This window comes from Dendrobium catenatum, unplaced genomic scaffold, assembly GCF_001605985.2.
Source record: "Dendrobium catenatum unplaced genomic scaffold, ASM160598v2 fragScaff_scaffold_29, whole genome shotgun sequence".
Classification (NCBI taxonomy): Eukaryota; Viridiplantae; Streptophyta; class Magnoliopsida; order Asparagales; family Orchidaceae; genus Dendrobium; species Dendrobium catenatum.
This window is the reverse complement of record NW_021318491.1, coordinates 471233-488753: the sequence shown is the minus strand read 5'-3', so window position 1 is coordinate 488753 and position 17521 is coordinate 471233. Positions and strand designations below refer to the sequence as shown.

General features: G+C 34.2%; 1 protein-coding gene across 1 annotated transcript in view; it reads left to right on the top strand.

Annotated features, from left to right (window-relative positions):
* The window catches only part of LOC110092428, a 46326-nt gene that overhangs the window by 18411 nt on the left and 10394 nt on the right, over positions 1-17521 (top strand). The window contains exons 8-17 of the mRNA XM_020816971.2: positions 7211-7294; positions 13844-13990; positions 14251-14379; positions 14785-14852; positions 15542-15575; positions 15651-15735; positions 16903-16970; positions 17042-17155; positions 17251-17286; positions 17412-17498. Coding sequence (XP_020672630.1) covers positions 7211-7294; positions 13844-13990; positions 14251-14379; positions 14785-14852; positions 15542-15575; positions 15651-15735; positions 16903-16970; positions 17042-17155; positions 17251-17286; positions 17412-17498 — 852 coding nt within the window. The remainder of the gene's footprint in view (positions 1-7210; positions 7295-13843; positions 13991-14250; positions 14380-14784; positions 14853-15541; positions 15576-15650; positions 15736-16902; positions 16971-17041; positions 17156-17250; positions 17287-17411; positions 17499-17521) is intronic.

Below are 17521 nucleotides of genomic sequence, written 5' to 3'. Positions count from 1 at the left end.
CCTCAGCTAAATGCAACTCCAGCTACTAGCAATCTATAGATCTGGTCTAATTTTCTCACCAAACCTACTCATCTTCATCTACATGCTCAGTTGATATTGATAGATTTCTCAAACTCATCAACCCCTTCTCTCATTTTCTCCTTCATAACCCAAAACCAATTCTCATTTCTTCACATCATTGGCAACCAACTCGGCTAACCACATCAACTCTAACTTCCCATTGCTAGTTCTCTTGTGCTCATCCAAGCTCTCTTCGTCTCTCTACCCTCTTTTTCTTTCTAGTTTTTTTTCTCTAAACTCTCCTCTCTTTAATATAGAGAATACAAAAAAGAGGGGAAAAATGAGAAAAAAAAATGTACGTGTGAGTTCTTTCAACGCAAATTTTTAGGCTTGCATACTCATTGATGTCGAGCATAAAAAATGCAACTCTTAAAAAAATTCTAAAATCCTGATTGCAAGGTATTTGGCATCATGAACGGAACTTGTGCGTGTTTTTGTTTACATTGCAGGAGAAACTAGTATGTGACGCTTATGACGCAACAAATAAATGATACGCTTATGACGCTCATAAAAAATGCAATTCTTAGCATCGCGGGGAAAATATTCTATCTTGCGAAGTTTCTTGTGTAGGTATCTTATGCATGCCTTACTTGGTATTATGGGTTTGAAAATTTTAATGTCATGGGACATCGACCATCCATGCATTTGTTGACACAGTGGGTTGGCTTAAACGTCTCGTAAATGCCTTCTAATTGAGGGAAACATTGGTGGTTGCCTAAATTTTCAGTTAAACGGCCCCAAAAAAAAAACATAATTAAAATGAATTTTAGGACATAATTGTGACACAAAAATGAAAAAGAATGGAAATTACAATTGCAAAAATGAAAATAAATTAATAAGTTGGGACTTTCAAATGCAATGATTACTGCCTTACAAGACTAGAAATGAACATAAACATAATTTTTAAGGGAATTAATAGTTCGTCAATGAATATGAATAGGATCTTCAATGTACACTTAGATTGTACTTAAAGAAAAAAATTAGAATATAATAGAACAAGAACTTACAAGGGATTTTAATGGATAAAACAACTTGTCTACGGGCAACTTCTAACTAAACACTCAAAATTCAACAAATAGCAAATCAAAATTAAGAAAAGTGCACTATTTTAAATGCACAACAATAACATAGATTGTGCTAAATGTAATCAAATATGCAAAACAAACATGCAAGCAGACAAAAGACAGTCATTAAAAGCTCAAAATGATAACTTTGCATGCATCCCAACGACAAAATATCTATACAAAAGATCAAATTTGAATATTGTTTTTTTAAATTAGAAGCACACATCTCAAGGCAGTTTAAATCTAATGCAATATCTCAAAAATCATGCAAGTGCCTTGAAATATATGCTTGTCCTTTTAAATTCAATAGGAAAATACATTAAAAGGCGTACAAGTGCATTATTCGAGTCACCGAAAGTCATGTAAGTGCACACAAAGTTATGCAAGCGTATTGGACAACGTTCAAATGCATTGAAATATGTGCAAGTGCATTGTGTGAATACACTAAAAAAATATGCAAATCTATTGAAATGCATGCAACGCATTATATAAATACATCTTAAAATGTGTAATTGCATTATATAGGTGCATTGAAATTCATGCAGTGTGTGGAAAGTCATGCAAGTGCATTAAAATTGTGTTAGTGCGTCGGGAGATGTGCACATTATTTTAAAGGAAAATTAAATTGCTAAAATTAAATTATCTTATGTTCTTTGATAAATCTGCTAACTTTCAAATCTTAAAGTCACCATGTTGCGTGGGCTAAACTTAAATAAATTCAAATTTGCCTTGCTCTGGGAAGTGTGCAAATTTCTTGAAAGACTTGCAAATATTTTAAAAAATTCAATCCTCTTTTTAAAGGTTGTACTCAAACTCTCAAAGTTTGATCTTGCTTGTCCTAAAGATTAGTGTTAGTTAGACTTGAACACTAATGATCACCACGTTTACATAAATTCTCATTTGAAGTGGATATTATTTATTATAAAAATGCCCCTAAATCCCAAAGTATTATAGGGCTCAAATCCATATAAACATATAAAAATCTAAAAATTAATTATAAATAAAAAATATTCAAGCAAATATATCACCCTAAAAGATAAAATATAAACATCCATTTTTCACAATAGTTTGTAAAGGGTCTTAAGATTGACCTCGGCTCACAAAGAACCAATGTCATATGAAGTGCATCGTTATGATCACTGTCTAAAGATCTCTCACCAATAAAGAGGTGGCATATGTCCTCTAATCGGATGGTTTAATCACTAAGTGATGCCATTAAATAGCACTTATGACTTGGGTTGTTTGTATGGTTTTACTACAAAATGATATCATTAAATTATGGTTATAGTTAGAGCCCATAGGTTTCCCAATAGAGCCAAATCCATGTGTGGTGAATTATAGAGTGCACTTGATCGGGTATAAAGTCCTTTGCAAGCTAAGGTCGACTTCAAGATTATTCCCTTAAACAAACAACCCTAGGTCTACAAGGTGGTCCCCTTGGAAGACAGCCCATGGCTTATGAAAAGAATTATTCGGTCAAGTTGGGTTACCATCTCAGCTAATCAAGTGCATCAGGACCATAATAACATGGGATGATGGAATCAAAAAATCTTGATTGGATCGTTATCATTTTCCTCACCAACCACTTTAAGGTGCTGAAAGTGGCAAATTTCTTAAATACTAAAATCAAAATTGTTGCTATTATACTCCAAGCACTTGGCCTTGAGCGACTAGCTTTAATTGAATGATTCATTAAGCTCACTTTCAAGTAGCTTGACCATTAAAACTTTGGAGCAAGGTTGACATTATTGACACTATAATACTCAAAATATTCCAAATAAATGTAAGTATAAATTTTCTATAAATGTTAATTTATTTTCATTTAATTCTACCTTGAATTTTGAGTATTTAACTAATTAATAAGTAATCAATTAATAATTACATCATTTTTCTTATTAATGTTTCAGTAGCCTTTCCACTAAAAGTTACATGCATTGGAGGATGAATGTGAGTGGGAATCCTGTGACTGAGATATGTTTAGTGCAAATAGGAATTATAATATTATAACTGTAGTGGAATGCCTGGCTAATATAATGACTTAAGCCATTTATTCTTCACAACCCGATTCGCTGGCCTTGGATTCTAAAACATGCCAAGAGTTTGAAGCATTTCGTGAGCTATCCAAAGAGAGGGAGCTACAAGCTATGGCTAAGTGCACACCTTTTAGCTGCTGGGGAGAAAATAATAAGATAGAAAATTAAGGTGTAGGTAAGACAGAAAATTTAATTAAAGGTTGTAGTATTACAAAAATTTACATTTCTTAAATCAATATTTGCTAGCATATTCATTGCTGAGAATTATCAAGTGCTAAAATCTATAGTGTTGAAATTAAGTTGCTAAAGGATGCTTGCTAAATTCATATTTCCGTCGGTTCTGGTTGGTTGAAATCAGTAAGAAAAAAATTGAAGGAATGCTGAAATTAGTAGATAACTAAGGAAAGGGGGAAGATAGCTAAGTGAAGGAGTAGATTGGATGAGGAGAAGTTTGATAGAGGTGGTGTACAAGAGGAAAAGAAAACAGGATCTAAGAGAATCATTTTCTAGTGAGGTGAGATACCAAAACGATGAATAGAAAATAGTAAAATTTTATGCATTTGCAAATTCATATTTGTTATGTTTATGATAGTATTATTTTAATTTATTTCACTTTATTCATATATATGAATTGTTGAGTCACTAAGTAGTAGTAATTACATTAGTACTGTATGATTTTGATTATGGACATGAAAATGGAAGAGAGTAGAAAAATAAAATAAGTCATATATGAGGGATAGAGCCGCACAGGTAAAGACGAAAGACTTGATAAGGTAAGCTTATACTCTCTAAATTCTAAAAGTTGGAATTTCGGACACAACCTTGAATGAGAAAGTAGTTTCAATTCTAAAAGTTGGGAATTCAGACCCAACCTTGAATTAGAAAGCTGGAAGGGTGTAAAAATCTATAGCCATCATATGATTTGTATAATGGTATTGAATATTAAATAAGATAGAAAGTGATGTTATGTATTTTTTATGATCAACATATAATTTCAATGTGTTTTAAATTAATTGTCAAAATAAATGTTATTTTTATTTCTAATACATTGCTTGTGTATTTCATTGAGCCCTAGCTCATTAGCAGTATTTGTACTGCAGGAAAGGGGAAGGTGCTAGCAGGGCATTAGGCGAAAAGGAGTGATTGTTCTTTTTGGTTTACATATGTTTTAGGTGTATATAAAAGTCTAAGTGGAGGTTGTACATAGGCTTTTTGGGTATGTTAATAGAATTTATTAAAAAAAAAGTTTTAGTAAGGCTTTGTATTTCTTTTGAGACGTGCATTATATTTAAAGTTTAATTGAGGTATATTACATGCTTCCAGTTGTTAAGTATAAAGCTTGACATATTATGAGAGTTTAAATATATTACATTTTACTCATCAAATTTTGATGGAAGTAGTTCATAATAGGTGTCAGTAAGAAGGGACATATTTATATTTTCCTTCTCAGTTATACTCCAAGTTGATTATAAGGGGGTCAAAATGGGGTGTGACAGACACAAAGTTTTAGAAATGTGTACATAACACAGTAGAATTTGAATTTGAAAAAGAGGAAACTGATATTTATTTTTAAAATAAGTCTAGAGCATGAAAAAAAAATTATCAGAAAAGCGTGCATCACATATAATGTCCAGAGTATTTATCAAACAAGAAACCTAAAGGTCATACATCAAGATTGGTTTCAGTGCTCAAGCAAAACCACGAAGTTGAGTATGAAATCAAGCATAAAGATAATCGTGTAATACAGATACTGAAAACTCCCCTTTCAAGTATTATCAACATGTGGAACTATTATATAAGTAGCCTTGAACAGTACCTATTGTTTTCTTCAGTTTGGAACTATGTTTTCTTTTTTATGCCCAAAAGTTTGAAAAACTTGGCCCTTTATTTTGCATTTTACTCATTCTATGATTTTCATGCGTTTGTTGGTCTGATAATGGATCCACGGCGTAGGATCTTTGTAATAGGCTATTCACATTGTTGATGCCATGCCAATGAAAATACTCTTCCAAGCACCAACTGATGGAGACATCAGATTTCGACACGTGTACCATCGCAGGAGACGTCGATCGACGGCCATGATTCAGAGTCTTTATTTTTGATGTTTTATTTTATTCATGTCATTTATATTCCATGCTTTTCCTTTTGTACCCCTATGAGGGAATTAGTGCTTGTTGGAGCCCATGGGCAATATCATCTTTATGTTTTTCATTTCCAGGTAGCCTATATAAAGGTTTTGTCATTGTATTTTATGATTATTGATGAATGAAAATTTTCTACTATTTGTTCTCTTTGTGAGTTCAAGAAGATCTCTTGGTGAGTTCTTCACATGAGATCTCTTTGTGAGTTCTCTTAGTATTTGCATCCATAGATCTTCTCCTCATCCACAAACACCACCATCCACACCAACAAGTTGGAAGAAGCCGACCCCCTTCCACATTTGCCGTCCCCTTGAGATCCCCACCCGTCGGCCCCCCAACCCCCACTGGCCGGCCACCTTGCCGCCGGCTCCTCCCCACCTCCATCCTCCCACCACGCCTCCCTCTCATAAACCCTCATTGAAATTTGAATTTCAAATTTCAATTTCTTTCCAAATTCGGAAATTCTATTTTAGGAAAGTTTTTGAATTTTGAATTCAATTTCACATTAAATGAAATTGGATTCATGAGAAGAAGATTTTCCTAGTCATCATTCTAATTTGGAAACTCCTCTCCCTCTCTCCCCAATTCCCTCTCTCTCTAGCAATGCCGCCGGTCCCCTCTCTTGGTCCCCCAATAATTAGGCATTTAATTCCTTCATGAGATTTGAAATCACAAATTAAGTGCAAAATAATTTCCCTCCAATTTTACTAAAACTGAAAATAATTTCAGTTTTAAACCCTCCCCTCTCACCCTAGATCTACCGCCGGCCTCCCATCCCCTCTCCAATCCGCCGCCCCTCTCTCCCTCTCATTGGAGAGCCTCTTGCGGCGACCACCCATTCTCACCTTCATGTCGCATGGCGGATCCCGAGTTAGAATGGGGGCTTGTGTTCGATGCCCAAGGTAACTTCAACGTACTACGATCGCCGTTCTTTGACATGGGATTTGAATCCGACGAAGACACCGTGGGAGATTACTTGGATCGGATCCTCCCGAGCCTCATCCGAGTCATTGATAGACAACGTCCGGACTACGAGTGGACCATCGACGGACGATTTTCCGCGCCTCCTCTACATCTTACGCCTTCCTCTCCTTCTCTACGGATCACTGGCACCGTCGCTCTCGGAGTGGTTTCATCTCTTGTGTGGTTCTTCTTCTCCCGCCAACCCTAGAAGTAGACAAATGAGCGTAGCCTCAAGGTGAGACAATCGCTTTGTTAACCGCCGGATTCTCGTTGGCTTTTCATTTGCTTTACTATTTATTGTTGTCGTTATTTTATAGATCTTGCTAATTTAGCGGTAATAACTTGCCTGAGCGTAGTTGAAATCTAGTATCTCTTGGAAGCTTCAATTGTGAGAATTATTAAGATTGTATTGTCATTATTTTAACAAATTTTATTAATTTTCTAAAATCCAATTCCTGGTCTCACATCACCAACTGTGTCAACACTTTAATCACAAGTTTTCAACTAGTCAATGTCTACTTAATGTTGGGGTGAACATTGTTTTGCTATATTTATTGCTCATTTTTTAAATAGTTTGGAGATGGTAACTAGCATATAATATAATTCTGATTTTCCTCGTTTTATATAATGTACTATAAATATATCTGATCATCGATTAAGGAAAATAAAATTTTCACATGCGGATTGCCTAACATGCAGCAGCCTTTCCAACTCGAGCCACATTAAAAAAAAGGTTGAAACAGAAAATAGTGACTGTGTGTACGTGGAATAATTTTTTTTTTCATACTCTTGCTGACTAATAGTTAATATAAAAGTTTAAGTTATTGTAGCATCTTCATCTACTCGTTTGATTACACTGGCAACCATTATCCTTCTTTGACTTGATTTCTGAGACAGTTTTTAAGTGCACCCCTTTCCATCTGATGCTTATTATCGTTTCATTTCTCAGGTTTTGAAATTGAATGATGGTGATACGTTGTCCGCACAACTTGTTGTTGATTCAATGGGCAACTTCTCTCCATTGGTCAAACAGGCTAGCTTCTCTATTTGCTTGAATAATAGTTTAAATTAAGCCTAGAATTGGGCATGACATGGTTTCACGGAACTACAGTACCCAAACTTTTAATAAGCAAATGATTTCACCTAGCAAAAGGTTGTTTAAGTCTTTATTCGGTACAACTTTCTTATTACTTTCTAAAGTAGTTTTTTAGTACAAAAAATATTTTAAACTATAAATTTTTTAACTAAAAAGCCGCTTTAGAAAAAAGTAAAAAAGCTATCCCCAAAATAATCCAAGCAATATATGCTATTCATACATATATGTAAACCCATGGATGCATTTTGTCGGCCTACAACAACAACAACAACAACAACAATAACAAGCCTTTAATCCACTATGTGGGGTTAGCTACATGAATCCTTTTTTTTCATTGTGTTATGTGAAGAGTGAAATTCTCGTCTAAATCTAATAAAGAAATATCATTTCTAATATTTTCTAACTAAGTCTTTTTAGGTCTACCTCTACCTTTCTTAATATAATTTAAATCTAATACATTTAGTTTCCTAACCGGGTCATCGAAAGGTTGCCGTTTTTTGTGATCATATCATCTAAGGCGACTCTCTCTAATCTTATCTTGCACTAGAGCTACTCCAACCTTTTCCTGTATATGCTCATATCGTACACTGTTTGTAAGAGTAAAGCCACTCATCCACCTGAGCAACCTCATCACTGCAACACTTAACTTAATATTATGCTTTTCTTTTAATGGCCAACATTCTGCATCATAAAACATTGCTTGCAGGTCTCACTATCATCTTATAGAATTTTCTCTTAAATTTGAGAGGGTCTTTTCTATCACACGACAAGCCCGATGCATTCCTCCACTTCAACCATCCAACTTGAATTATACTAATAATATCTCCATCTATATTACCATCACTCTGAACAATAAATCCAAGATATCTAAAATGTAGACTCTTATTAACGACTTGATTGCCGAAAGTCACAATCCTCCCATTAGATCTACTACTACTAAAATTACACTCCTTATATTCAATTTTAGATATACTCAAATGAAAGCCTTTAGACTCTAAAGTTGATCTCCATAATTCAAGTTTGCCTTCAACTCCCTCTCTAGTCTTATCAACAAGAAGAATATCATCAGCAAAAAGCATACACGAGAGTACAACCTCTTGCAAATGTCTAGTGAGAACATCCATGACTAACGCAAAAAGATATGGGCTTAAGGCTGATCCTTGATATAATCCAACTGAAATAGGAAAATACTTAGTCAAACCACCTTGTGTTTGACCACAAGTAACAAGACCTGCATACATATCCTTAATGACTTGAATATAAGCATTATTAACCCCTTTCTTATATAGGCTCCATAACACTTCTCTCTAAACTTTATCATATGCTTTATTTAAATTAATAAAAATCATATGTAAATTCTCTTTTTACTTCTCCATCAAACCTCTCAATAAATGTATAGCTTCCATAGTAGACTTATCTGGCATGAATCTAAATTGATTTTGAGAAACATTAGTGTCACGCCGCAACCTATGCTCCATAACTCTCTCTTATAGTTTTAGAGTATGACACATTAACTTAATTCCTTTATAATTCGCACAATCTTGTGCATCAACTTTATTCTTAAATATATGAATCACACACTCATTCTTCACTCATCTGGCATCTTTTGTCTTTAAAACAATATTAAAAAGTTTAGTAAGCTTAGAAATTCCTTCATCTCCTAAGCATTTCCACACCTCTATTGGAATATCATCAGGTCCAACAGCTTCTCCATACTTCATTTTCTTTAAAGTCTGTTTAACTTCAGTTTTACTAATACGTCGATAAAAATAAAAAAATTTATTTTCATTTAGGGTGCTAAGATCACTAAAGTCAATCACATTCTCACAATCTTCATTGAAAAGTTTAGTAAAATATCTCATTCACCTTTGTTGAATATCGTTAATACACTTCACTTGAATTAAATCCTTACTACTATCTTTTTGTTTTGCTAGCTTATATATATATATATATATATATATATATATATACTTTCACCTTCCTTAATATCTAATATATTATATAAATTATTAAAAGTTAAAATTTTTGCATTCTAAATTACATTTTTAGACTCTTTACGTGCCTCTTTATATCTTTCACAATTATCAGAATTTTTATAGTTAAACTAATTTTTATAACAATTCTTCTTATTTTTTATCTTTTCATTTACATTTTGATTCTACCACAAACTATTTTTGCTATTATTAGCTTTTCCCTTTGATACTTAAAACACATCTTTTGCAACATTCTTAATATCACTAGCTACTTTTTCTCACATAACATTAGCTTCCTCATGCACAGACAAAATCTTAAGATTTAGAATCTTACTCTCAAAATTATTTTTATTAATATTCTTCAAATTCCCCATTTAATCCTAGAACAACATTTTAGTTTATTTTTTGTTTTGTCTCTTTATCTTAAAGTCTAAAACTAACAAGCGATGTTGGGTACATAAACTTTCACTCGGAATAATTTTATAATATTTACAATCTAAACGATCTATTTTTCTTATTATAAAATAATCAATCTGAGTTTTACTATATCTATTCTTATAAGTGATGAGATGTTCATCTCTTTTCTTAAATAAGATATTAACAATTACAAAATCATAAGCTAAAGGAAAATCTAATATGGTCTTATCACCTTCATTAGTCACTCCAAAATCATAGCTACCATGAATGCTTTTAAAATCATCTACCTCTCTACCGACATGTTCATTTAAATCTCCTCCAATAAAACCTCTTTCTTTGAGAGTATTAATGGCTTACATTCTGCACCATAATGTGAGAATAATCTTAGCATCAAGGTTATCAATATTCTGAGACTAGGTCATTCCAGAGGAGTGTAAAATCATCTATCTCTTTACCGACATGTCCATTTAAAAGTATCTTTTGTAATAATTCTTCTAGGTCATTCCAAATTTTAGTTTTGAACACATATCCATACCTACTTGAGGAGTATAAGTGCTTATAATATTAATAATCTTAGCATCAACAATACTTTTTAAAACTATAATCTATCTCCAATTCTATTAATTTTTACAACATTATCCTTCAAACTCTTATCTATAATCACACATACATCATTTTCAGTATGACTCATGCCAGAATACTATAATTTAAATTTTAAACTATCAATCTCATTAGTCTTCTCTCTAACCCATTTAGTTTCCTAAATGTATAGAATAATATTTATCTTCTTATGAATTATACAACAATAATAACATCAAGCCTTTATCCCACTACGTGGGGTCGGCTAGATTAATTTTTTTCTTCATTATGTCAAGTTAAGAGTCAAATTATCATTTAAATCTAATAAAGAAAGATCATTTCTAATATTTTCTAACCAAGTCTTTTTTAAGTCTATCTCTACCTTTCTTAACATAGGTTTTTTTTTTTCTTTCTTAACATAGGCTAAATCTAAATCGGGTCATCGGAGGGCCGCCGTATTATTTGACCAAACCATCTAAGGCGACTCTCTCTAATCTTATCTGTCACTGGAGCTACTCCAACCTTTTTACGTATAATCTCATTTCGTATTCTGTCTCTAAGAGTAAAGCCACTCATCAACCTGAGGTATCCTCATCTCTGCAACACTTAACTTAATGTTATGCTTCTCTTTTAATGGCCAACATTCTTCGCCATAAAGCATTGCAAGTCTAATGACGATCTTATAGAATTTTTCCTTAAGTTTGAGTGGTACTTTTCTATCACACAATAAGCCTGATGCATTCCTCTACTTCATCCATCCAACTTGAATTCTACTAATAATATCCCCATCTATTTCACCATCACTATGAACAATAGATCAAAAATATCTAAAATGTGTACTCTTGTTAATGATTTGATAACCAAAAGTCACAATTGCAAAGTCACAATTGCACTTCATATAATCCATTTTAGATAATATCCACATCTACTTCATCATCGTTTTGAACAATAGATTCGAGATATCTAAAACATATACTCTTTTTAATGACTTGATCGCTCAAAGTCACAATCCCTCCACTATATCTATTAGTACTAAAATTACACTCCATATATTTGGTTTTAGATCTACTCAAATGGAAACCTTTAGACTCTAAGGTTGACTTCCATAGTTCAAGTTTTCCTTCAACTCCCTCTCTAGTTTTATCAACAAGAAGAATATCATCAACAAAAAGCATGCACCAAGGTACATCCTCTAGCAAATGTCTAGTGAAAACATCCATGACTAAAGCAAAAAGATATGGACTTAAGATTGATCCTTGATGTAACCCAACCGAAATAGGAAAAAATAACGAAACAAAATACCTTCCGTTCCGTCGGCGAAGAGCGACCCTCGGTGGCGCGCAAGCAGGAAGGAGAGGAAAGGATGCTCGGCGAAGTCCGGTGACCGTCGACGGCGAAGTCCGGTGACCGTCGGCGACGTCAGTCCACAGTGAGCGACGGATGGCGACGGGCGAAACACGCTAGGTGAGAGAAGGGAAGGAAACGAATGAGCGGCCAGAGGGGCTCGGGGTCGAAAAATAGGGCTTCACCGGCAGACTTTCCGACGGCATATCCGACAGAAATAAGATCAGTCGTAACGTGCGACGGAAATAAGTCGTTGAGTTTAAATAAGCCGGCGGACGTTCCGTCGGTAATGTTCGTCGGTATGTGTTTCGCCGCAACGTGCGACGGAAACGGTTCAGAGCTTGTTTTACCGACGCCGTTACCGTCGCATTTAGACGTCGGAAACGTTTCGTCGTATTATGCGCCGGCAAATGCGTCGTAAGTTTTCCGTCGCAAGATTCAGGACCATTCCGCCGTTACCTGCGTCGCTCGTACCGGCGCAAGAAATTCCGCCGGAAATTCCGACGGTAATCGCGTGTTTTCCCGTAGTGATATACTGATCTATTTCACAATCACTATAAACAATAGACACAAGATATCTAAAATATGTACTCTTATTAATGACTTGATCGCTCAAAGTCACAAACCCTCGAATATCTCTATTACTAATAAAATGACACTCTGTGTATTCAGTTTTAAATCTACTCAAACGAAAACCTTTTAGACTCTAAGGTTGACCTCCATAATTCAAGTTTACCTTCAACTCCCTCTTTAGTCTTAGCCACAAGAAGAATATTGTCAGCAAAAAGCATACACCAGGGAATATCTTCTTGCAAATATCTAGTAAGAACATCCATGACTAAAGCAAAAAAGATATGGGTTTAATGTTGATCCTTGATGTGATCCAATTGAAATTGAAAAATATTTGGTCAAACCACCTTGTGTTTGAACACATATGCCTGATGACTTGAATATAAGCTTTATTAATCTCTTTCTATTTAGAACTCTCCATAGCACTTCTCTTGGAACTTTATCATATGCTGGATTACATCAAGGATTAATAATTCCATTAATTTGCCTTTAAGTGAACCTATATTCTATATCCCTATCCTAATTTTAGTTTCACGGACTAGCTTCTTTATCCACATCCATCCATAATGTGGGAATCATTGCCTATTTAATCTTGCACACTTGTCGCTGTATTCAGGCCATACAATGTGTTGCTTATAGGGCCTAAGACATAAAATATGAAGAAAACAAAAAATGACACTTTTGTTGGAATTTTGTGGTTGTCTTTATGTTAAATCACCAGAAGACATTATGGGCACGCTGGATCCCAGACATTCAAAATTGAAGCAACAGCCCTAGGCTTGATCATGATATTATTGCAATCTGTCTTGCTGTCTGTTGAATATATGGATGCAATATAAGATCTATTGACCATTTCATTTGGGCTCTATCATTTATGAGAAGTAAATTATAATTGCATGTTGTCCTTTAATGAATAATCTGCTCCCACTACAGAGAAGCTTTCTGCAGAGAGTTCAATCCCCTGATGGCCAGGCATCTCTAATATACTGTTTACCTTTTAAATTTCTTTATGCCTTTGCAGTATCTCTTTCTTTTTTTTTTTTTTTAACGTAGGTAGATTTGACTAACTTTTCTACAATCTGCTAATATTACCATCGCCATAATTTGCTAGTCACGGGATGGTGTTTCTGATCAAAAATATGACTGACGCTTCCAATCATGGCATACTGAGGAGAAAAGTCAATTCATTATTAAATTTAAGTAGAAAAAAAAAGCTAAGTTTAGCATTTAAATGAATTCTTGTCTTATAATTTTCAGGCTTTATTGTTCCATGGACAACTTTAATTGGAATAGTTTATGCATATTTAGTGTTAAAAATATTCGAGCAATCAAAGTTATAATAATATTTGTGAAAGAACAGTAAATATTGCTGATATATGAATGCCTCGAATGTCATCTAATGGCTTTAATTTTTTATAAGAATAGTCATGTTTGGGCCACACTAGTCTCAGGCCAAATTGTTACCAAAGTTATTCTAAACTATTCTTATTCAGTTTTAGATGAAACTTTTGCTCAGATGCATTTAGATAAGCACTGCAAGACTTTTTTGTTCTGTCTTATCTTTAGCGATTATTAACACCTTGAACTGTATCTTTACTTCTAGATAAGATCAGGCAGAAAACCCGATGGCATCTGCCTTGTGGTAGGCTCGTGCAGCCGTGGTTTTCATGACAACTCATCAAGTGACGTTATTTTCAGCAATTTTTCAGTGAAAAAGCTTAACAATATGGAATTACAGTACTTTTGGGAGGTAACAACTTCCTATTTCTTATATGAATTCCATAATTAGAAAAAGCTTTAAATAAATTTGTGAATAATGAAACGTCATAATGTGACATTTTTTAGAAAAACCCAAGCTTGAGCTTTAGTTTCATAATAGAAACTTGCACCCATCTTTTGTAAACTCTTCTACCTGAAACATGTTCTATGATGCTATTAAGGAATTTTATTGTTTCTCTTTTGCTCTTCACTTTTTTAGTTGCTTTACATTTTATGTTATATTATTTGCAGGCTTTTCCTGCTGGTTCTGGTCCTACAGATAGAACTACTTACATGTTCACATATGTTGATGCAAAACCAGGGTCCCCAACGTTGGAAGAGTTGTTAGAGGAATATTGGGATCTATTGCCACAATATCAGGTTCGTTTTCATTGTTCCATTTCTCACTGCTGACTCAGAAACTTGCACTTGTGCCATTAAGTGATGCTTTTTGGAACCTAGTTTGGTGGTTTTAAAATTGGACCCATCGTCAGTTATGGTTTGTATGAGTGACTTGCTTGCAATTTATCCAATTATCAATGTTTGATCAACTAATCATGAACAAGCAGCACGACAACATAGTCATTATTGGTTGATTCATTGAGTTTAATGGTTCTAAAAGTTGTACTAGTTTAACTAAATCTACCATCAAGTGCATAGGATTTTGTCTTGATGAAATGTCTTAAAAATTGCTATAACATTCTGACAAGCATAGATTTTTAGATTTCCATCATTGCTTGTGCACAAATTGTACTTCTCTTTGTTTACTCGATAATCTTTTTACAGGGAATTGCTATTGACAAATTGGAAGTTCTAAGAGTTATATTTGGTATCTTTCCTACTTTTCGTGACAGGTTAGAAGTTTTTTTTTTTAATTGCAAACCTGCATTAGTTTGTATAATAACTACAAAATTTGATGTACATTAAGATATTATGTTAAACAATATTTTTAAGATTTTATTTATAAGAATTTCTCTACCTGCTTCGGAGTGAACATTCTATTTAAGTCTTATTAAGGCAACTTATATGCTCTTAAAAGCCCACCAAACTCTATTTGAGTATCTTGAAAGTGTTTTTCAGAAGATAAATTAAGTAGAATAGATGGTGAGAGGAATGATGACGAACCTAATCAAAATCCTATGGCTACGTTGTTCCTGGTTGTTATGAACCTAAGTCTACTTAGCCGAGTTAGTCGATCCAACTTGATCGAAGAATTCTTGTCCATAGTCATCAGTACAAGGAGATCTAATAGACATGAAGTTGATGTTTTTTTTTTGAAGGGATGAATTCATGTTGACCTTAACTAACGGAGGCTTTATAACCTATCCATTATATCATGTGATTCACTACTCAATGGCTTAAAGGCATATTTGCTGACCATGTAATTTTATAAAAATTTGATGCCTTCATTTCTATAGTACTTCTGAGTGTTATCTGCATTAGGGCACATTTGAAATATTTGAAATATTTATATCTTTATTTTTCCTGTATAATATTCACCTTTCTTTACTAAGATCTTTCTTTGCCATGAATATGAATGCAGCCCTCTTCCAACAGCATTTGACCGTATTGTGCAAGTGAGATATTGAACCATTGAATGCACCAGATTTTCTAAAATCATCGGTACAGCTTCAATACTATCGTTTGTGCAGGTTGGTGATGCTAGTGGAATACAGTCACCAGTTTCCTTTGGTGGTTTTGGCAGCATGACGCGACACCTTAGAAGACTGTCAGCTGGTATGTTTGCTAGCACTTGTGGAGCTTCCCAGCGTCTGTTTGTTTGTATTCCACTAAGAAGATCCTTCTGTAATGATTTTACAAATTTATGAACAAGCTACCATCATAAAAAAACTATTCCCAAGGGTTTCTGGAATTTTTTTTCCAGCTAGCTAACTGCCAGATTTAGGCTTCGTTTGGAACGGCTTTCTTACTGTTTTTTAAAACAATTTTTAGTTAAAAATTTTTCTGAATTAAAAATTTTTGTACTATAAATCTGCTTTAGAAAGCAGTAAGAAAATCGTCCCAAACGAAGTCTTAGTAATCTATCAAGGTAGCAGTTTTACAGGGTTCCTTTTTATCACCTAAACAATCAGATTTCTCTTCTCATACGTTCTATAAGAAATCATGGTTTAAAATTGCGCAATAAGAGGCGCGCCTCAGCGCAATTTCAGACTTTTAAGCCTCAAAGCCTACGCAATGAGAGCTAGCATTGAGGTTTACGCCTCATGTTCACTTAGGCACGCCTCGCCTCATGTTTTAGAGGCATCCGCTTCTTAAAATTTAAAAAAAGCCCTAACCTAATAAGATTCCACAATTGGTTTGTATGCTCGGTACCGCTTGGTATAGCTCGATATCGCAAGGTACATGCTTGGTACTGCTCGGTACCACTCGGTATAACAATGTTTGGTACCACTAGGTACATGCTCGATACTGCTCGGTATCTTTCCATACAAACGACTTACGAACTTTAAAAATAAGTAGGTCGAACCCCACCAGGGGGCAGTGCCGCCTTGGACCCCCGACCGCCTAGCATATTGTGGTATTCATTGCTATTTATTTTTGGAATTATATCTTAATGAAAAGAATACTATGATTTGGGAAAGATAAAATTTGAGTTGAACTATATTTCATATTGTCTTATTATTGGGATATTTTGATTTCACTTCGTAGCTTATGTCTTTTAATGTTTTATATTTTTTGCTCATTAGTATATAAAAAATTTATCATTTTATGTTTGCACAATCTTTTGATTTTGAGGCTTACGCCTCAAAATGCCTTGAGGCTTATGCCTCGCCTCATGAACGAAAAACGTCTCAATACCCGATTATGCAATTTTAAACATTGTAAGAAACTTTCATCTAATATTATCTATTTTTTTCTATGTATTTTTCTTTATTTGAATAGGGATATATGAAGCAGTAGCTGGGGGCTTCCTTGATCAGTACAGTTTGAGTTTATTGAACCCTTACATGGTCTGTGTTTTATGTCCTGTTCTGCTCCTATTTTCTTGCATATGCATAAAATGGAATGTTAATTTTTGCAGCCAAACCTAAGCGCATCATGGTTGTTTCAAAGAGCAATGTCAGCACAACCGGATTCTGATGTGCCACCCACCTTTATTAATGAACTCCTTTTTTACAATTTTCAAGCTATGCAGGTGATTGTTACCTTCCAAAATATTTACTGTCAGAAAAATTGTTGTATAACTTCTACTTTTAAATGTATTTTTATCTTTTGACTACGTTTCTTCAGAGGCTTGGTGATGGGGTCCTTCGGCCATTTCTCCAGGTTAATAGCTTAAGTTTCCTGCCTTTTCTCTTTTCTTTGGCAATTCCAGAAGCTGCTTCATTTTCTCTTTAATATTGATCCTGTTGATCTGAGCTCACCTGTATGTTAAATTGCTTTTATTTCAGGATGTGATACAATTTGGACCTTTAGTGAAGACTTTGGGTTTGGTTATGATATTCCACCCCCAGATCTTACCATTAATATTCAAACATGTGAGTTCATCATTTACTAAAAT